The 22,206-nt window shown below is 46.4% G+C and overlaps 1 protein-coding gene across 3 annotated transcripts in view; it reads left to right on the top strand.

Annotated features, from left to right (window-relative positions):
• The window catches only part of Fndc1 (fibronectin type III domain containing 1), an 88,552-nt gene that overhangs the window by 60,165 nt on the left and 6,181 nt on the right, over positions 1-22,206 (top strand). For all 3 annotated transcript variants that reach the window (XM_075950661.1, XM_075950665.1, XM_075950673.1), the window contains 7 exons: positions 412-523; positions 1,395-1,862; positions 8,555-8,623; positions 9,816-9,959; positions 12,289-12,519; positions 16,292-16,400; positions 21,107-21,186. In XM_075950661.1, the coding sequence (XP_075806776.1) occupies positions 412-523; positions 1,395-1,862; positions 8,555-8,623; positions 9,816-9,959; positions 12,289-12,519; positions 16,292-16,400; positions 21,107-21,186 (1,213 nt within the window). The remainder of the gene's footprint in view (positions 1-411; positions 524-1,394; positions 1,863-8,554; positions 8,624-9,815; positions 9,960-12,288; positions 12,520-16,291; positions 16,401-21,106; positions 21,187-22,206) is intronic.

A 22,206-nucleotide genomic window follows, 5' to 3' on the forward strand; every position in this document is an offset into this window, starting at 1 on the left:
GTCCCATTACGTGGATATGCATAAAGCTAGGTCACTATATACAAGATCTCATATTCCTCTATTGGCTGCTGCTGGGCCGTTATTTATTTAAGTTCATCTGTCAGCTGATAGATTCCGAGGTTGGCTCTTGTTTACGATGTACTAAATGGCTGGAAAATACTTGAAATGTCTTTTGCATATTTGGGAAGCAGAGCAGCTTCTGTTTCATATAGGTAAGCAGTGGTACAAGGCAAACAATATGATACAAGATGTGATTGCATCTGACTTTGCAGACACTGCGAATGATAGCGACAAGGGGGCTTCCCTCTCACTTCCTTTCTTCTGTGGATGCTCACATGTCTGTGCCCACAGCTGGAGATGTGAACATTTGGGGATCCCCAGTACCCCTCCATCTGTGTTGTCTTGGTTTAGGTTGTGGACCTGGATCGTGGCTTGGTCTTCAATGCTGAAGGGAGATACCTCCAAGACTCCCATGGCAACCCTCTCCGGGTGAGACTCGGGGGAGATGGTCGCACCATCGTGGGTGAGTGAGCTGCGGGTAGCTTTTGTCTTCCCCAACCCCTTGTTTCTAATGGTTTCTGTGGTCTTGTTGCTCTTAGCCGTGTGAGAAGAAGGTCCCCAAATGGGGCCAGAGCTAGCTCTTTTCTCATGGCTTTAGTCTCCCTGTTTCTTCAGTCTCCCCCTCTAGAAGTGTTCTCTAATTTGTTCTTGAACTTGGTCATTTAGAACTCAGGGCAGAACAGGATAGCCCACAGGCTGTACTGCCTGATTGGGAAGACTGTGAGAATAGTTCTTACATTTTAAAATAACTCTTTCCTCTTGCCCCAAAAGAAGAATGTCTGTGGCATATGATAAAATGATATGAAATTCACATTTCGGTGTCCATACACGAAAGCTAACTTGGAATACAGGAACACTTACTTATGTATCATCTAGTTCATCACTTATGTATTGTTTAGGCTTTGTCTGCTGAGTGTTTCGCTCTACAAGGGCTGAGTCGAATAGCTCCACCTGGCCCGGAAAGCTTAAAAGTCTTACTCTCTGGACTTCTATGGAAATGTTTGCAGTCTCTGGCCCAACCTAACATGTCTTCTCCCCGAGGGATAGAAAGAGCAAGCAAAGGACCACTTCCCTTAACAGACAGTTTTCTCTGGATGTGGCGCACACCGACTCAAGAGTTTATGTAGTTCTATAGCGGGAATGGGCAGTCTCCTAAGCCCATCTCTCTGCAAAGCTACAGATACCAGCACCTCAGACACACACCATTGCTCCTCTGTCTTTTGATGATTAAAGTGTAGGCATGCATACGCTTTGAGAAGATGCTTTCTCATTGTGTTTTCTGTCCCCTGGATTGTTTCACCTTGTTGTTTATCTCTTGCTTGGCTTCATTTCAGATCTGGGAGGAACTCCTATGGTGAGTCCCGATGGCCTCCCCCTCTTTGGGCAGGGGAGACATGGCAAACCTCTGGCCAGTGCCCAGGATAAACCCATCCTGAGTCTCGGAGGGAAGCCCCTGGTGGGTTTGGAGGTCATCAGAACAACCACTCATCCTCCCACCACCACCATGCCACCAACCACGACGACCACCACTGTGCCTACCACCACAACCCTTCAACCCCAAACCACCACCACCCGTCGGACCACCACCCGCCGGACCACCACCACTACCACGCGCCGCACGACCACCACCAGGCGTCCCACAACTACAATCCGAGCTACCCGGAGGACAACCACCACTACCACCACTCCGGAACCTACCACCCTTTCTCCTACCTGTCCCCCTGGGACCGTGGAACAACAGGACGAAGCCGGCAACCTTATCATGGGCGCAAATGGGATCCCGGAGTGCTACCCCGAGGAAGGTAACCAGCTTTGTTTTAATGTAGAAAGCTTACAGAGGCGGGTCTCAGAGCCTGCCAGAAAGGGGTGAGTACTGGGCAGAGCGGATTGGCAGCCCGGCAGAGGCATTTGGATTCCCAGGGCCGTTGTTTGTCAAAACTTTTACAGCAGGGTCGTCAGATTCAGGAACTAAGAAGTACAGTGTGAGATGCACTGTGTCACATATACAGTGTATACATGTGTGCGTTTGTTGTTCCTCCAAAACCTCAGGGTGTCTTTTGTTTATCTGACAGCTGAAACTTAGTGTTATTGGTTTGGGATATGTTTTTTTAGATGTGTGTTTCTGTAACTTGGTGTGTGTGTGTGTGTGTGTGTGTGTGTGTGTGTGTGTGTGTGTGAGAGAGAGAGAGAGAGAGAGAGAGAGAGAGAGAGAGAGAGAGAGAGAGAGAGAGATTGGTAGGTTGGTTCTGTGATCGCGTGAGTGATCAGGTCTGACGGGTTCTGACTGTGAGGCCCATTAGATAACAGCTGTGAGCTCCAGGAAGTCAACACTGTGCTGGGCAGTGAAACTCTGGGTGATCAGCCTTCCCTTTGGAGAACGTCAGTCTCAAGTGATGAGCCTTCTCCTGAGAGGACGGGGTTTCCATCAGAAGACCATACCGCTTCTGCTTTGCTATGGTTGGTTTGGGCCCTCTGGTCACTCCTGACATCTGTCTGTCTTCCCACTGAAGAACCACATCTGTGAAGATCTAGGTCACGGCACATCATCAGCCTCTTCTCAGGCATCCGAGCAAAGAGGGACAGACACACGCTCTTCCCTAGGGTCGGAAAGACACACGTAGCCTGTAAAGCCTGAATATTTTTTTTAGTCTGATGCAGCGAAGACCCTTCCTCTAGGATGTGTTTTGCAAGCCAGGGATACTCAGAGCGTTGCTGCCTGTGAGGTGTTCTGAGGAATCTGAGCCTGAACACTGTGCTCAGAATGAGGATCCACTCCCAAGGCATTGTTTGCATGGAGAGGTGCAAAATTAACGGGAAAACTGGACACATCTTCAAAGTCCACAGTCGAGAAAAAGAAACGCAAACCAAGGGAGAGAGCCACTGGGGGAGAGAACTCTTCCGCTGTTCACTCGGTGAGTACACATCTGAATTTCCTCTTTTTAGCATTGTTTATGGGAGGGGTACTGGGTATACGTGTGCGGAGTCTGTGTGTGGAGGTGAGAGTCAGTTCTCTCCTTCCACGGCATGAGTTCCAGAGACGGAGCTGAGTCACCAGGCTTGGTGGCAAGTGCCTTTACCTGCTGAGCTGTCTTGCTGGCTCCTGCGTTTACCTTTAACTTCTCAGTGTTAAAGTGGCTTCCTCCTTCTGCATACATTAATATGTTTATCTCTGAAAGTGGACGTGTGACTATAGATGATTGCTTTAGTAAGTGGCTGTAAACAAAAGAATGACTGCCTAGGATTTGATTTCCATCACTGCCGTTTGGCATTTTACTTTACCTGCATGTGATTTCATTTACATTGCTCTATCCCAGACTTTAATTTGACGTGAAATCCAGTAAATTTTCTTAGCATCTGTACTAACATTTTCTTCGCCGATCGCAATGAACAGTGTGCATTTTGCTTGTAACCCTACTTCTAACTCCTTGGTCCAACCAAAGACTAATGGACCCCTCGGCAGCATTTTGAAATCAAGTATAAATTTTATGAAGTTTTGTGGAAAAAAAACCAACTAAACTTGGTGAGAGTGGCAGATCCTCTGCTGTTTTTAGCGGACTATGCATTATTTTTAAAAATCCTTCAGTGAGATCTGCTTTCTATACCATTGGATGCTAAAACTTGCATGTTCTCTTCTTTGCTTTGATTCTAACCATAGTTATTTAATATTTTAATTTAAAATCCTCTCACTGAGATGTGGTTGACATATAAAAAGCTGTGCATGTGAGTCTGAAGAGTTTGGAGGGAAGGCTTGTGCACACATTTGGTCATCAAGACCACAGACATGTTCATCACCCCTCAGAGACCGCCCCCTTATTGTTAGATATAATCTTTTATCTTTTGACCACTGTTTCATGTCTTAGAGCTGCTCTTGTTGTCTGTGTCACTATGCTGGTCGACTGACCTAGCATGCACAGATCATTACTTTCTCAGTTGCTAGCAGTGGGCGCCAATGGCTTACTGTGTACTCGCTTCTGATTTAACATGTCATTTTCAAATATCACGAGCCAGACACAGTGCTTGCTTCCCTCTTGGATAGGAACTGAGTCCCAAAGATGGCTGGAGATTTGAAAATAGCAGAGTCAGATGGCTCTAGAAGAGCCAGCTCACCACTGTGTCACACAATCTTCTTGTCGACTGAGTACCTTGTAACGGCCTCGGTCAGGAATGCTCTGTGGTCACTGCAATGACACGGAGCCGAGCAGGTCCCAGTCATGCCCAGCATCAGAGGAAGGAGGCTCTTTCTTGGCTCACGTACAGAACCCACAGAAACACCTGGGTCTCACCCATGCCCTTGCTTTGCTTTCACCATCATGTTCCCTTCACATTGTCTCCTTCCCAGTGCTAAATAAAGTTCCATCCTGAACACACGCTCACTCTGGGTACACAGTGGCTCTCAGTACACAGCTACAATCAGTGGGAAACCATCCTGGCTGCTGGTGCACTCCCCAGCTTAGGAACCTGAGTGTTTGTTGCTCCATAGTTATGACTTGGAATCTGCACTGCTGGCGGTGAAGAATACCACTGAGGGGCTTTTCCAAACCCCTCTCCCACCTCGCTTCAGCTGAACACTGGACATTCTATTCCGTTCGTAAAGTCCTGGGGTTTGGTTTCTGCTCTCCAGCTTTTTAAGCATCCAAACATTCGAGTCTTGGCTCCCTTGGTGAAATCAGGCCTCCTCCTCTTTTCCTTTGAAAACCTCTCTCAAGAAATGTTCTAGGAATAACCTCGGGCCATTCAGTCATGCCAGCAACTCTGTTATTTATGGATACTTCCTCTATGTTATGAATGTTCTACTTCCCGTAGCCAGAGATGCACAGTGCAAGTTTGTTTCCTTGATACTATTGCATTTATTCCTCTCTTTTTACACATATACACACACCCTTGCACACACATACATATTCATACACATATCCATCCACATACACACGTGAAAACACACCCTTCACACACATACACATTCATACACACATCCATGTACATACACACATTCACACACACGTGAACGCACACACATGCACACACGTATACATATCCATGCACATGCATCCATGAATACATACACACACACACACAGAATAACTTTTTGTTTTTTAGCTCAGTAATGAACTCCAGAGCTGAGATAATAGAATCTGCCATGTCTCTAATTTCCCAGGGTACCACATTATCATCCTTAGGCATCTAAATATCTTAAGATTTTAAGAGGTAATTCTGGGTTTTCTAGCTGAGAAGTAAAAGTCAGTGATCTTTGTTTTCCAGTCTCTTTCTGCAGCAGATTGTGTGAAATTGCATGTATCTGGAGATGCCCTGAGCCAACTGAACATTCAAGAATGTGTAATGTGACCTCGCTACATGTTGGAGAGACACATTCGTCATTTTAGAAAACAGCTCCAGCTGGCCGTGCTCACCCTCCTGACAGAAAGGAGAATAATCAGAACGTAGTTCCATTGGAGCCACAATCCCATGTGGGAATGTGCCCGAGGTCCCTCGCTGCTGTCTACTTCTTCTCTCTATACTTCTACAGAGAAAAAACCTTTAAAAAGCCATTATAATGTCTCTGGAGCTGAGGCCCTAATTCCTTGGAGACAGAGTGCATTCATTATTTTCATGAGGTACTGAAAAGACTCGGGCACACAACATGTCGATGACTGGAAGCCACTTTTATATGAAGATCAAATTTTGACAGGGGTTCTGGGTTGGGTTATAGGACATCCAATTTTACAGAGTCCAAGTGGTCCCATACGACAGAGTCAGGTGGTCATCAGTTCTGATGATATGTGGGTGTACAGTTCTGACACAGAGAAGATACATTTACTTGGAGAGAAGATGGTGGTAACTCAGAAATAAATTGATTTTATTTGATTCTAGAAATATATTCAATTGCTTGGTGGGATGTTCACTTATTCCAGAAGCCTGTGTTGGTCATCACAAGAATCTAATTTAGCACCCATGACCTTCTGCGCGGGACCGGCCATCTCAGCAGCTCTGGGCATTGCCATGGATTTGGGAATCCACAAAGAGAGTTCTGCTTCTTCTTGTTCATGCTTGTCCTGGAATAGTAAAAAAATGCACATTTTTGCTTATTTTTTTTAAACCTGGAGACATAATGAAAATGGAATGGAAATGACCAGAGAGTAAAATCACACTGTGCTCCTAAAAGATAAAGGCAAAAGATGGTGGTCAGGAACCAACGGTGGCAAGATAAACCCAAACTTCAGTCACCATGAACTTGAAAACAAAATGTGAATTGACTCAGAAGTAATTCTGTCTTGGATACAGGCATGTTGATGTTGACCTAGCCCGTAGATAACGTGTGTGTGTGTGTGTGTGTGTGTGTGTGTGTGTGTGTGTATACAACCATGCTTAGAATTTTGGAATTTTTTTACAGGATGACCATCCCTGCTGAAGGGTGGATGATCTGGAACTGGCCTTATTAACATTCACTGTAAGCACAGGTTGCCACCCCAAGGTGATGTTCAAGGGTGCTGGAGCCTGCCTTGAGCAGCTGAGGGTAGCTCTGAGTGTCCTGCTGCAGTGTTCAGAAGATGCTGGGCAGGCGGCAGAAGAGTGTCCCTGCCCTCCACCATAGAAGCTCCCTTTGGCACTGTCTTGCTCACTATGTTATAGACTGAAATACTGCTGTGTAAGTTATGTCTGATGGCTAAAAAATGCCAAATTGATGCATATGGTTTCCCGGGGAAGGGAGCTTATACACTTGTTCCCCTTCCATTTCCCTGTGGAATGCTGAGTCAAACAATGCGTGTTTGCAAGCAAACAGCTGGATTGGCTAGTTCAGCATCTGAAAAGGAGAGGTAGTTTGATGGAGTGTGAAGTACATGAACTCTGAGCCAAGAAGCCTGAAGCTCAAGTTCTGTGCTCCGCATCTGTGGGGCTTCAGGTCACTATGAACCCTCTCAGAGCCCCAGCGTGGAGCCTGAGAAGTGGGCGTGATAAACATGGGTATCCCAAGGATGTGCTGTGTAACTCTCACGGCACACACCGAGGGCACCCAGAGTCCATAAGGCATCTGGTAGGCATTGCTCCTTCCTCCTGTCATCCCGCCACTGCGTTAAAGGGGGTGTTGTGTTCAGAGAGTTCTGTGCCACAGCTGCGGGCTTCAGATAGTAAGTGGGGAGGGGTTCCCTTGAGTTGGATTTAAGACTTTCCCACCATAGCGATTGCTCTGTAGACCCAGGTGGGGATAACACCACTGCACAAAATCTAAGCAGCTTCAGTCTTAGCTTCCCAGATAATGCAAAAAAAAAAAGCCTTTTTATTTCCTCAAATTATTCAATTTTGCCAGCCCAGTCATTACTTCATGACTGGAATTCTAATACTAGTTTGCATAATTAAATTTACAATTTAAAAGTTAATTTTAAATGGAAGACATATAAAAAACTTCATCTACAATTTTATAAATCACATTGAAGTAAAATTCTGTCATCCTAAGGTGTCTAGAGGTTAGTAATATCTTAACGAGAAATTTAGTCATTGACATAACATATTCAAAGTTCATATGCAAGTTAAGGAATCCAATGAGTATCAATTTCCCAAGTTGGGTAGTAAAACGTCAGCAGGCAGGAAAGACAGACGAGAAAGAATGACGTAAGACAACACGAGTCTTTCATTGGGACGTGGGACTACAGACGGGGGTCTCCGTAAAACCCTGAGCCTGTCATCTGCTTACAAGTGGGGCAAGTCTTAGGGTACAAAGGGAGGGCAGGGAAGGAGGCTGAAGCATTTCCCTTTCCGGCTCACAGTCAGCCATTGCTAGGGGGAACCCCTGAGCAGTCAGTCAATGCCAGGTGATTGACAAATGCCTCTCCTAGCGATTACTAGGGTCCCCCAAGGCAAGGAGGGCAGGGGCTAGGGAAGCAAGTTACTTAACTTGGAAGAACCTAATTACTACAGTTGCAACAATCATCACGTTCCAGCCAAAACGGGAGAGCCTTACAGCAGGGCTGACACAGGAAACTCAGGTAGTGCAGTCTGTCAAGCGAGAGGCAAGCAGAGGTGGGAAATCACCTCATTCTAGAATATTCTAATGGCAAGACAGAAGAGGGGGGAATAAAGGCAGATAACTTGAGGTCACTGGGGCAGGGATTTTTGTCACAGGGCAGAGCCCCACTCTCCAGGCCATCTCTGAGCATTTGCGCCAAGCTTCTGTCAGGAGCACGGCAGGCTTCCCTCCAGGTCTAGAGCAATTCAGACGGGTGGGCAGAAGGGTCTAAGAATGCAGAGCCAGGTGTTTGCTCCTGAGCAAAGGGTATTGGATTGCCTTTCTCTGATCTATAAAAGAGGGGAGGCCCAGCTTCCTGTCTGGAGTTCCGATGATCTTCCTTCTGCTGAAGTGAGGAGATGCTGGTACTGGTGGCAACTTGTTTCTGAGAGCCACTCAGGATGGATGAGTGGTCATCCTGAGGGCCAGGATTCTGAGACAGTGCTGGGAAGAGCCATGGGTCCGTGATGATCTGTTCTCTTTCCTCTTCCTCCCTAGATGACTTCTCAGGCCTGGACACTGACACAGCATCACCCACAGATGTGGACTACGTTGTGTATGATGACGGTATGGAGCGGACCCCAAAACTCACCTTCATTTCCCTACCGCAAGATCCTATTTTGGTTAAAAGTGTTTGATCCTGATTGCATTTTCCTCTGGGACAGTGGGTGGTAACTACCCCCTCTTTTGAGTCACTCTCAAATTTATATTTAAGCTGGAGAAAAACAGTAGACTTGAGGAGCTGGTATGGCTTCCAAGCAAGTCCCTTCCTAGCCCCTTGCCATGAAGCAATCCTGGTGTTGCCACTGCCCAGACTTCCCCTTCATTGGCATCTTTATTGGCAAAACCACATGGTTTAAATCAGCATGGAGCCTCTTTTCCTCCTCACTCTTTTCTTTCCTAACTAAGTAACATAGATGCAGCCACCATGTGTTGATTTCTTTTCACGGAAATTTTTCAAATGGTTTAGTTCAATATTGCAAAATGTCCCTGCCCCACGTACCGCAGCCCCTTAAGAAACTGCACCTGCTCTTGGTGGTTACTCTTAGGGCCCTGGGGTTGTCTTGTCTCCGCTATTGAGAAGTTTACCTTGGAAACTTGCCCACCAGGTGTGGCTTTGCTATCCAAACTCAGGATATACTTCCTCTAATCTGCTGGTGTCAGGTGTCTTAGCCACAATCCCGTGGGTGTATATGTTCTTTTGTTCTCTCTCTCTCTCTCTCTCTCTCTCTCTCTCTCTCTCTCTCTCTCTCTCTCTCTCTCTCAATATGCAGCTGCATATAGCAGTGGTTCAGGGTGTATGCATGTGTCTGTGTGTGCAGGAGGAGGATATGTGTGTATGTGTGTGTAAGTGTATCTGTGTGTGTTGTGTGTGGGGGTGTCTTTGTGTGTGGTGAGTGTAATATTATATATTACATTTGTGTGTATGCCTATATGTAACATCTGTATATTTGCATGTCGTGTGTGTATATCTGTGTATATGTGTGTGGTATATGTGTTGTCTATATGTGTGTGTCTGTATAGTATAGGAGTACATGTGGTGTGGTGTGTGATACATATATATGCATGTGTATATATGTAAAAGTAAGTATGTGTGTATTAGTGTATGGTATAGGGGATAGTCTGGAATGGTGTGGTTGGGTGTGTTTGTTTGTGTGTGTGTATCTGTGTGTGTTTACAGTTGAATCTTAAATATCCTTAGATTGTAACCAGTGTCACTTTTGCTAGCACCCTTTACAAAGACTTTCCATCTTTTCAGATTATGGATTTGAGACCACGAGGCCACCGACCACCATCATACCCTCGACCACTGCTGCCACACCGAAGGTCATCCCAGAGCAAGGCACTGTCAGCTCCTTCCCAGAGGAAGAGTTCGATCTGGCTGGAAAGAAACGATTTGTTGGTGAATGTCACTTTCTTAATCGGAGACGTTGGTTTTAACTTTTGCCTTTGAAGGCAGCGTAACTAAGCCTTGGCCTGGCTAAGGTGGTATATTTTAAGAAAATGCTTCCCTGGGGTAAAATATCCAGTTGAGGTAATTTAGTGAGCTCATTTTACTTAGATACACATTACTTTGCAAAAGTCTGCACTAACCAGAGACCGGTGAGTGCTCAACAGAGGACTTCAGCGAGTGCATACCTAGAGTATGCCAGCTCATGTGCCCGCACATGGGCACACAGCGGCCAGAGGACACCCAATGTCTTCCTCCATCACACTCTACTTTGATCCCTTGAGGCAGAGGCAGCATCTCATTGAATCTGAAGCTCAATATTTCAGTTAGGCTGCCTGACCAGGGACTGCAGGATCTGTCTCCAGCACCCAATACCTGGATTACAGCATGCACAGCTATGCCAGGTTTTTAATGTGGGCACTGGGGATCCAAACTCAGATCCTCATGCTGGTAAAGCAAGCATTCATACCCACGGATCCATCTTCCCCACCCTGTGGCCAGTCTTCTGAAGATGGTTGGACTTTTAGTGGCACAGTTTCCTAAATTCTGAACAGCGCAGCTTGGCGAATGCTGTCAGTAGTGGTGACAGTATTGCAGAGCCAAAACTCCCTGTTGGGGCTTACCATCTCCAACTTCATCAGCCTCATAGAATTGGGATCTAGAAATTCTTTTCTCTCCTCTTCTTTCTCAGCAATTAAAGCAATTTCAATGGAAGATTCTACCCAGCTGAACTATGCTCTAGTCCCTTCCCAAGCCATCTTTTCCCATGCCCTCGATGAACTGTGTTAATGAGACAGTTGGATTAATACGTTACTGAGTGGAGACAAGCAGCAGCTTAGATTAACACCACACTTTTTGGTTTCCAAAACAAATGTTCTGCCATGAGCAGAGAAGAAGTCTTGCCAGCCAAGAGGCAGTGACTGGGCGTCTCACCATGCGAGGGAAAGAGCAAAGCCATTAGGCTGAGGCAGCATTCCTGGGGCTAAAGCCAGTGTTTGTCTGGTGTTCCAGCAGTCTGGAGAGTCCACTAACCTCTCACTTTCCCCTGCTGGAGTACAGCTAAGAGGGAAAGAGGCATTTGGTGGTGTCATTAGCCCTTCCGCAGATTGCTTCTAAAAACCAAGACGCCTTCCGAAATCTCTAGTCATTTCCGTTGAGCTTACTTGGGGGTCTTGGGTATATAAAGCCTTAATGTCAATTCCTTGGCATTCTTAACTTCTCTTAGAATATAGTCAAAGATCTGTGGGCTGGTGTCAGAGAGCCTGTTTGTCCCTGGCTCATGAGCACATTCTCATATCAGGAGGCTCAGTTGTGATGGGGTACCAGGCTATGACTGGCATATTCCCAGACTTCTGTAGCCCCTGAAATCATGTGGGCAGGAAGGGCTTCAACATGCCGTAAATGTGAGAGTGGGAACCTAAGCAATAGCGCTGCAGAGGGCCGCTTGGACCTTGGCATTGCACCCAAACATCCGAGAGGGTTGTGAGGTTCCCGGAGCTCTGCAGGAGGCCACCTAAGGGGAAAGCTTGAAGCTGCCATCTGGTTCTCTGGTCTTAAGATGGCTGAGGGAACGAAATACGATGAGGGATGCTAGCTATCTGACTCACAATTTTCCAAATTTGAGGGCATAGGAATGGAAGAATGCCGGAGGCTTGTATTACATCAAATTGTAGTAAGAGGACCTTTCTAAATCACTTTGACGTTGTAATCATCGGTGTTGGTGGGGCAACGAGACCTTTTGTAACAATCAGATTTGGAGCTATATGTACATAGATCCATTCATGAGAGGCAGGGATTGCTCTTTGATTCTGCTTATGTATATGTGTGTATGTTTGCTTATTTGTATGGGCATGGGCACACGTGTAGAGGGCAGAGATTGGTGTCGGGTGTCTCCCTTGTCACTCCTCCCGATATGTATTAAGGCAGTCTTGTTTGTTGAGCCCAAAGTTTGCCAATTATCATAGTCTATAGTGCCAGCTTACCACAGGGTCTCCTTGTCTCAGCCTCCCAAGTGTTGGATTATGGATGGTGGCCATGCCTGCTCCACCGTCACATGGGTGCTAAGGGTTGAAACGAGGCCCTTACTCTGGAGTAGCATGTGCTTCACTCACAGAGCCGTCTCCACAGCCCCAGGAGGTGCATCAGGTGTCTCTGGAGTCTTGGCAGGGAGAGGCTAAGCTGTGGATCTGATTCCAAGGAACACACGCTATGATTCTGCTGTCCCCCATCAACCCCCCCACACACCAAACCAACTCCAGCTGGACACCTCTGTCTTTTCCAGCTCCTTATGTGACGTATCTCAGCAAGGACCCATCAGCCCCGTGCTCCCTGACCGATGCTCTGGATCACTTCCAAGTGGAGAGCCTGGATGAACTCATTCCAAATGACCTGACAAAGAATGAGCTGCCTCCTCAGCATGCCCCCCGCAACATCACTGTGGTTGCCATGGAAGGCTGCCACTCATTTGTCATTGTGGACTGGAACAAAGCCATCCCTGGAGACGTGGTGACAGGTGTGTCCTAGGCAGATGCTCAGCATTCCCACAGGTCTGGTAGAGAGAGGAGAGGGGAATGGGTGGATGCACAAAGGGGCAGGTAAAGTGGAGAAGACGGACATCATTTTCGGTGGCACAGGGAGCACAGGTAAGTAGAAGCCTTACCTGTGAGTCATAAAGAACACAGGCTGGAAGCCAGAGTCCTGAATTATAATTCCAGCTTGGTTTATATGACCTTGAGTTGATAATACGTCATCTCGCTGGAACTCATTTCCTTACAGGGAAAATAAATATCATTATATCTTTAACCAATATCCTGAAAATAGCCACACAAACTACTTGTTAGCCGAAATCCTCTTGGAGAGAATGATGAAAACATTTCTACTTAACTATTACTTAGTGTTTCCTTCTTCTGTGCTGCTGGCTGCTCCCATGCCAGCCTGGGTGGTTCCCAATTCCTTTTGTGGGCATTGGGAAAAGTGGAACAACCCTAAGCATCTTGAGTCTCTCCTCTGGGTCTTGGCCTGTGCGATGCCTATGAGTTTCTGTAACCCTGCCAAGATGACAATGGGGAGCGAGTGTGTTGAACTGAGTTCCCACAGAAAAAAGAATTGATGAGCTCTGTGAACAGTCTCCTCTTTTGTGGATGAGCTGTGTACGAGGAAGGCAGACATGTCGGCTGTGGATGTGTCTCTCAATGGCAAGGGTAGTGTCAGAGGTTCGAGATCAACATTGTCTATCCCAAGCGTCACGTGTAATTCTACACGGCTAGTGCCTTTGCTGTAGGACCCTGACACCGTCTTTTAAGGAGAGAAAAGTGTTCAAGAATATTCCAAGTTTAGTTTTTCTTACAGACCTTGTACAAGGGTCCCAGAGTCAGGGTAAGGGACCAGGAAATGCAGTCCTCATGCATCCTGCCAGATTCAGGGCAAGTGTCAGTGAGGAGGGACCTGAGTCTTTGGCATAACTGACGGCTGCTCATTTCATGTTGTGTGCCTAGTGAGACCAATCTCTGAAATGCATGGCAATTTCTAAAAGAAAGCAGAGATCAGTGGAGGAAGGCCTGTAACCAAGCCCCTGAGATTCTCTCTCTCCCCCCATCTTTTTCTCTCTCTATCTTTCTCTCTATCTCTCTCTCTCATATGTGTGAAGTGTTTGTGCACACATGTGTAGGTACGTGTGTTACGTATGTAGGAAAGCCAGAGGAGGGTGCTAAGTGCCTGGCTCTATCACTTTCCACCTTATTCTCTCGAGACAGGAACTGAACATGGAGCTAGCAAGGGTGGTGACCACAAATTCCTCAATCTTCCTATCTGTGTCCCCCCCTCCGCACTAGCAGTGGAGTTGTAAGAAAATGTGCCCACGCTCTGCCCAGCATTGGGGCTATAGAAAACATGTACCCACACTCTGCCCAGCTATGGGATTATAGGAAGCATGTGCCCACACTCTGCCCAGCAGTGGGGCTGCAGGAAGCATGTGCCCACACTCTGCCCAGCTGTGGAGTTATAGGAAGCATGTGCCCACACTCTGCCCAGCTATGGGGTTATAGGAAGCATGTACCCACACTCTGCCCAACTATGGGGTTATAGGAAGCATGTACCCACACTCTGCCCAGCAGTGGGGCTGTAGGAAGCATACCCACACTCTGCCCAGCTATGGGGTTATAGGAAGCATGTACCCACACTCTGCCCAGCAGTGGGGCTATAGAAAACATGTGCCCACACTCTGCCCAGCTATGGGATTATAGGAAGCATGTGCCCACACTCTGCCCAGCAGTGGGGCTGCAGGAAGCATGTGCCCACACTCTGCCCAGCTGTGGAGTTATAGGAAGCATGTGCCCACACTCTGCCCAGCTATGGGGTTATAGGAAGCATGTACCCACACTCTGCCCAACTATGGGGTTATAGGAAGCATGTACCCACACTCTGCCCAGCAGTGGGGCTGCAGGAAGCATGTGCCCACACTCTGCCCAGCTATGGGGTTATAGGAAGCATGTGCCCACACTCTGCCCAGCAGTGGGGCTATAGGAAGCATGTGCCCACACTATGCCCAGCAGTGGGGTTATAGGAAGCATGTGCCCACACTCTGCTCAGCAGTGGGGCTGTAGGAAGCATGTGCCCACACTATGCCCAGCAGTGGGGCTATAGGAAGCATGTGCCCACACTCTGCCCAGCAGTGGGGCTATAGGAAGCATGTGCCCACACTCCACTCTTTCTGTGCATCTGGAATCTGACCTCAGCTCCTCATGCTTGCGCAGCAGACGCTCTTTTCTCTGAGCCATCACCCCACTGCCATATCTGGCAAATGGGTGAGCACACATGACAAAGTCTATCAAAAAATCTCCTTTTATTCTCTTTGGCTTCAGATCCCTCATACGACTGCTATCCTTAAACAGCTAGATCAAGGTCAGCAATGGAAATCATGGGTGAATGATGACCAACAAGTGAGGGTCACTGTGAGTCTTCAGTCACACCCACAGGCCTGGGACTCACTGCCAGCATTCTTCACTTCATGTACAGGACAATTGTGTATCTCTACCAGGAAACTTGGGCTTTGGCTATCCTTGAGTTCTTATTTTTGTATTCGTTGTACAGTGATGGTTTGCAGATTCACATTTTTGTTCCAATGTACCATGGCAATATTCACCCTCTCCCCTGCCCCTTTAATCTCACTTTCTGCAACTTTCATGTCATATATATGATCTATCTATCTATATCTATCCATCTATCTATCTATCTATCTATCTATCTATCTATCTATCTATCACCTATCATCTCTATCTCTATCTATCATCCATCTATCATCTACCTGTTTATCTCTATCATCTCTCTATCTCTATCATCTATCTCTCTTGCTCTCTATGTCTGTCTATCTATATATCTATCTATCATCTGCCATTATCATCATTATCTTTGCATGCACACATGTATTATCTCTGTCTCTTTCATATCTCTATCTATCATGTATCTATCTATCTATCTATCATCTATCTATCTATCTATCTATCTATCTTCCACATATAACAGAGAAAACAGGACATTTGTCTAAGTCTGGCTTAGTAAATACTAAGTGCAGAACACTGTTTTCCCCCCACTTCTTTTTTCTCTGTGAAGTCAGGATTAGATGTAATTAGCCCCAATGAGCTGAGTGAGGCCAGCGAGTGATGGTGGCAGAGAAGGAAGAGGAGTAGGAACCAGTGAGACATCAGAAAGCACTTGAGGGTGCTGTCCCCATCTGGGTTCATCAGAAGTTACTGAGGTATACCATCCTATCTCAAAGTGACGCTTGCTCTCCTTGAGGTTCTCATTGTATGCATGCGTTACCCCTCCCTGTCATAGCTCTTTGTGATCTGGCTCCCTCTTAGCTTCAGCTGTCACACGACACAGCCCCGAATTATCTGAGGGAGTCTCAACTGGGGCATTGCCTCTACGCAATTGGCCCATAGAGATAGCTGCGGAATATTTTCTTGATTGATAGTTGATGTGGTAGAGTCCAGTCCACTGTGGGTGGTACAATTCCTAGGCAAGTGGGTGTGGGCTGTATGTGAAAGGCAGCTGAGCACAGAGGAGGAAGCAAGCAGGTAAGCAACATTCCTCTCTGGTTTCTGCTCCAAATTCCTGCTTGAGTTTCTTTCCTCTTAGTGATAGAGTATGACCTGGAAGTGTAAACTGGAATAAGTCTTTTCCTCCCCCAAGGTGCTGGTGGTCATGGTGTTTATTGAAGCATCAGGAAAACAAACTAGGGCAGGTTCCTTGATGTTCACCAGGCTCCTCCCTCTTCCTGTTTCCAGGGTACTTGGTCTACAGTGCCTCTTACGAGGACTTCATCAGGAACAAATGGTCAACACAGACTTCATCAGTGACCCACCTGCCCATTGAGAACCTGAAGCCAAACACAAGGTATGACACAGTGGTCACTTAGAAAGATACAGTCAGACCTGTGAGCTTGGTCACAGTATCATCTGCTTGGGAACAAAGTCTCGCCATTTCCCTGAATTCTTGGTTTAGCTTACAGAATAGCAATGAAGGCTTACCATGTACCATGCCTTTTGCTTAAGAGAAATTATTGCATGTATTGTAGCTGTTACTTAACAAGTGGGTTTATTCCTTTCCCAAGCATTGCCTTCCGCGAGGGAAGGAATGTTGTTCTATATGTTGGAAGAGAATTAATTCAGCTTTTAATACAACCTTGCTGTGTGATATTAGTGGGACAGCATTTTGTCAAATGTATTAATTATCTGACACTTAAGGTTTGTGATGCAGGTGTTCAGTGCATTCTAGAAGGGTGGGTTGCATGCATTAGTAAAGGGTACAAGTGTGTCTCCATCACTGAGCAGTGGCTGGATCAGAGCACTAGTGCTTCTGCAAGCCAAAGTTTACGGCACTCAGTGCGAAATTGGCAATATGGTCCACACAGGAGTGCGTGACTGCATTCTCCAGTTGTATCACTTGGTTTGGGAGGTCATCAGAAAGTGACCTGGTGGATGAACACAAGTGACCTACTAAGTATGCCTTGGCCAGGCAGTGGTGTGCCGGTACACTGACTGTGTGGTCAGCTGGGCATGGGGTGGGGGGAATTCCTGGTTTATAACATTTCCGTGACTGTGGTCAGGTACTCCTGCTAAGGCCAACTGCGCAACATCAACGGGCCTGTAGGATCCAGATAGCCACAGCAGCACACTGTTGTATAGCACCAGCAGGCTTGCAGAAAGGAGCTCAAAGGAGCTGCCACAGGCAGAGCGACAGAGAAATGCAGCGGACATATGCTAGAGGGGACAGAATCTGGCTAGAGCCCTGCTACCAGGAGACTTCCCCAAAGCTGGGAGCACTCCCTGTGACATTTTAATGTGCCATTTAGGCTCTCTGGAACCAAGCTTCCATAAACTGTTATGAACTGCAGGATTTGGCAAATGAAATGAAGCAATAAGTCCCGGAATGGAGAAAGTGCTTCATTCCTTTCTAATGAAATGAATGTTGACCAGCAATGAAAGTTAATCAGAGGAAATAAAAGCAACAGGATCAGGTGAAATAGGGTCAGTGTGTGTGTGTGTGTGTGTGTGTGTGTGTGTGTGTGTGTGTGTGTGTGTTTCTGTGTGCAGGGATTTCTTACGTCGACAGCACTGCCACCAGACATTTCAAAACGCTGGACGATGCCTTCCAGTGTGTTTGCCACATGAGCATTTGCAGCAAAAGTCAAATCTTTGTCTCCTGACCTCTCCCTGCCCTGCCTCCCCTGCCTGTGTCCAATGTTCTTGCCATATATTTTGCTGCCATATTGGATTTCTGGCATTTTGACTGCCAGGTGATGGTAGCATAAGGAGAAGGGGTCCTTGTTCTGACCACGGCTCTGAGTCCAAACTTCATTCAAGCAATTCTTCCTGTTTATTTTGAGCCAGGGTTTGGGACATGGGGGTGAACCGGATGCAGCCCTCATAAAATTCACAGTGCTGTCCTCATGGGTTTTATTGTGGGAAGATGAGACAGATGTTAAGAAGGACAAACAGTACAGATACAGACTTCCACAGTCAGTGTCTTGAGGAAGTTTAGGGAGAGTACACAATAGGGGCCTCCCTATTCTTATGAGCCCAGGGCTAGTTTTGTAAGAGCCTGAGAAAGTTAGGTCTGAAGTGCACAGCAGTTAAACCAGAGAACAAACAGGTAAGGTGAGGCGAGGTGGGCTGAGGCAAAATTGCTCCAGGAAGAGGGGGGCTCCAAAGCTTGAAATGTTCTAGGAAGATGGAAAGTCTCAAAAGAGAATGAGGATGAGGGGAAGATGGACAGTACCGGGCCCCATCTGCCCCGTGCACCCAGGCTCCATCTGCCCCGTGCACCCAGGCTCCATCTGCCCCGTGTGCCCAGGCTCTTCTGCCCCATGCACCCAGGCTCCATCTGCCCCGTGTGCCCAGGCTCCTCTGCCCCATGTGCCCAGGCTTCATCTGCCCCGTGTGCCCAGGCTTTTCTGCCCCATGCACCCAGGTTCTTCTGCCTCCTCCAAGCAAGCATGGGCTGTTGGCTCTTGGGATGGAGATGCAGGTAGGGTGTAGTATAGGACCTTCTCTCATCAAATTTCCTCAGAACCCATGTGAACAGCAGCTGCAAACAGTCTGAGCAGTATGAATACAATGAACAGAAACTCATCCCCTCCCCCCCCCCCTGCACACGGAGCGGCATACTGAGCTGGTGTGAAAACTTTGGTATCCGTTGGGCAGCCTCTTTGGCAGTCCACCCCAGTGCTCAGGACCTTTGATAACCAGCCTTAGAGTCCTCGGGAGAGACAAGGAATCACCCCACTCAGAGGAGGAGCCAGAGTCTAAACATGAGCCTTGGTGGCTTATAACATAACCTATTATTTTTTTTCCAAACAAAGACCCGGCCGTAGCTCCTTGGAGTCTGTGTATTTTAAAATCTTATTTTACAGTAGAAAGATTGTATAAGAGCTTTAGGGCAGTCCCGTCAGGGATGTGAGGAACTACTCAGCACAGGTGTCCCGTGTGGCTTCTGAACAAAGATAGCACTCCTCATTTTTAAATGGCTTCTCTTTTAAGAAAAAAGTCTTTGCGAAATTCAAGTAGAATGGATGATTTGTGCCAACCCACTGTTGGAACTGCCATTGGAGTTTTTCCCTAAGTGTCTCCACAGCCACTGATCGAGAGTGTGACTAATCAAGAAACACACACTGCTGGGTCCATTGAGATTTGGAAATGTGTTCTTAATTGTGCATATCTTTTTAAAAAAATAAAGAATTGAAATGAATAGAATCAATATGTGGACAACTTCAGATTTTACCAAATGGCTTTTCTCTTCTTCATTCAGACCATGGGAAAATGTCTCTGTGTGCTGTGAGGCCAGAGGTGCCCGTGATGATGATCTTACCTGTGGCCTGTGGCCTGTGTGATGTTCTTACCTGTGGCCTGCGTGATGTTCTTACCTGTGGCTTGTGTGATGTTCTTACCTGTGGCCTGCGTGATGTTCTTACCTGTGGCCTGTGTGATGTTCTTACCTGTGGCTTGTGTGATGATCTTACCTGTGGCCTGTGTGATGATCTTACCTGTGGCCTGTGACCAGGAGTCAGTGGTACCCTCCATATGTAAACAGCCCTTCCCTAAAACTTTGTACTGTCTTCTAATCAGCACATGAACCTGTGTGCCTGACTTAACCAGGCCAAGAACTTTGAGACAGTTAAGTGAGACATTCTTTCTGGCCAAAAATTAGAGGAAAATGCTATTTCTAAGGTTCCAAGAGCCATCATTCACGGGTCCTATGGTAGCCTTATGCTATGTGAAACTGCAGAGAGAGGAGAGGTTCCAGCCGATGTGCTGATCCCCAGTTCTTCTTTGAGCATCAGTATTGGCAAAGTAAGATGCTTAGGAACTTCTTTTCCTTCTCTATAAGCTAGCCAACTCAAACAATGCTTCCTAGAATATTCTCTGTTCTGAGGCATATTTTGATCGTTTCAGTAAAGCCTCTCTCCTCTTCCTGAACAGGCTTCTCTTTCCTGAAGGTGCCAAAGCTCAAGGCAGGACCATCTTGTTAGTTCCTCTGAGAAGGATAAGCCCTAGCCACACTTTCCTACAGACAGAAGTTTCTGTCCTGCCCAGTCCTGCAGTCATTCAGTCTGAACAAAACACACCGAGGCTTATATTAATTATAAACCAGTTGGCTTATTAGCTCAGGCTTATTATTAACTAGCACTTACAACTTAAATTAACCCATAATTCTTATCTATATTTAGCCATGTAGCTTGGTACCTTACCCAGTGAGGCATTCTCATCTTGCTTCCTCTGCATCTGGGTGGTCACTGCAGACTGAGCCTTTCCTCTTCCCAGAATTCTCCTAGTCTAATTGCCCACCTATATTTCCTGCCTGGCTACTGGCCAATCAGCATTTTATTAAACCAATACAAATCTTTACAGGATACAAGAGAACTTTCCTGCTAGTCACAAGTCACATTATTGTTGGACCCACCATGGAGTCTGAGATGTTAGGTTAATATTTGATTTCTACTCTGTGTTTTGTTGGACCAGCTCCTCTTTCTTGGAGTTTATACTGGCACCTGAGTCTTAATCGGGTTTTTAAGGGATGAGCTTGAAAAGATACCCAGTGCCTGCCTGTATGATCCAGGAAATGCTCTCTGAGCAGCTATCAGTCTAATTTTCTATTCCATCCCCTCAGCCACCTGCCTGGGCTGTGCTAATTGTACTATTTCAAGACATCATTAAATATGAAAAAGTTTAGTAAAAAATATATGAGGATGAATGACCAGCTGTGTGTATGCATAATGTGTGTGTGTGTGTGTGTGTGTGTGTGTGTGTGTGTGATATGGGGGTATGATGTGGTATGTGTGTATGTGTGTAAGGTATGTGTGTGTGGTGTATAGGGGTGTGGTGTGTGTGTATGTGTGTAAGGTGTGTGTGTGTGGTGTATATGTGTAGTGTGTGTGCTGTGTGTTTGGTGTGTGCATGTGTGTATGGTGTGTATGTGTGTAAAAACAGACAAGCAGGATTCTAGAGTTACTACAGAGGCATACTTGGGAGGTTGGGAATCTGTCTCATGACTCAGAAGTCAAATAAATTTCTCTTTTAAAAGATACTTTCTTTCAATTTCAGATACTATTTCAAAGTTCAAGCCAAAAATCCTCATGGCTATGGGCCTGTCAGCCCTTCGGTCTCATTTGTTACGGAGTCAGGTATGGGCACATTCTTCTTTGTTTTGCTGTTTGAAAAGTGAAATAAATGATCATAATGATGGCTATTGGTATAGTGAAAATTAAGACAAGAAAATATCTTATCTTCTGGGTGAGATCAGGTTTCTTTTAATAATTTAAAACAAGCATCCCACCCCACCCTCCACCCCCTTCCCACCCCACCCCCACCTCTGCTAGGTTAGAAAAGAAGTGAGGTCGAGTTCTAATGAAAGGAAAAGCAAATTTAGTTTTCAATCTAAAGATAGTTTTGACTCCCTGGTATAAAACAGTTTTAGAGCTTTCTTTGTTGCTGGATTTTTATTATTTGTTTGGTTGGTTTTGGTTTTATTGCAACAGAGTAGCCAAGGCTGACCTGCAATTGATTAACTAGTTAAGGCTGGTCTCAGGCTACTGAGTCCTGAGATTATAGGCAGGAGCCACCCTCTGGGAACATTCACCTTAGATGCCATGGGAGACAGCTGCTTCTCCAGGTATCCAAGTCTCCTTCTAGAATCTCTACAAAGGGGCAGAGATGCCTGTAACACACACTTAGAGTTGAGCTCCTATTCTGTCTTAATACACTATCCCATATGTCCTTGTATTTGGAGTGCTGGAAGGCCAAGCTCCCAGGCTCTGTAAGGCCAGGTTCTTGCATGGGTCCCAGGGACATGAGGCAGAGTGCTGGCCCAGCATACCAGAAGGCACTGGTTTGAGCCCAACACCACCTAAAAATGATTTTTTTTCTGAAGCAAAATTTCTTTAAAAGCAAGTTCCACACTCTCGGAATTGATTTTTGCAGCTAAAGCATAGATAGTTTTAAAATATTAAATGTCATAGATTTTGAGCTATATTTAGCCCTGGTCACTGTCCAGACAGGAAGCATGTCTGTCACTACCAGCAGCTTCTTCCTATTGTCCTGCACCCTTTGCTATCTCCAGTGAGTTCACGTCATCTAGGATTTGACATAAGTGGCCTAGAGTGGAGACCCCTGTGCCTAGTTCTGTCAGAATCACCCACGCACTG

Source organism: Microtus pennsylvanicus, chromosome 1 (assembly GCF_037038515.1).
Source record: "Microtus pennsylvanicus isolate mMicPen1 chromosome 1, mMicPen1.hap1, whole genome shotgun sequence".
NCBI classification, from domain to species: Eukaryota; Metazoa; Chordata; class Mammalia; order Rodentia; family Cricetidae; genus Microtus; species Microtus pennsylvanicus.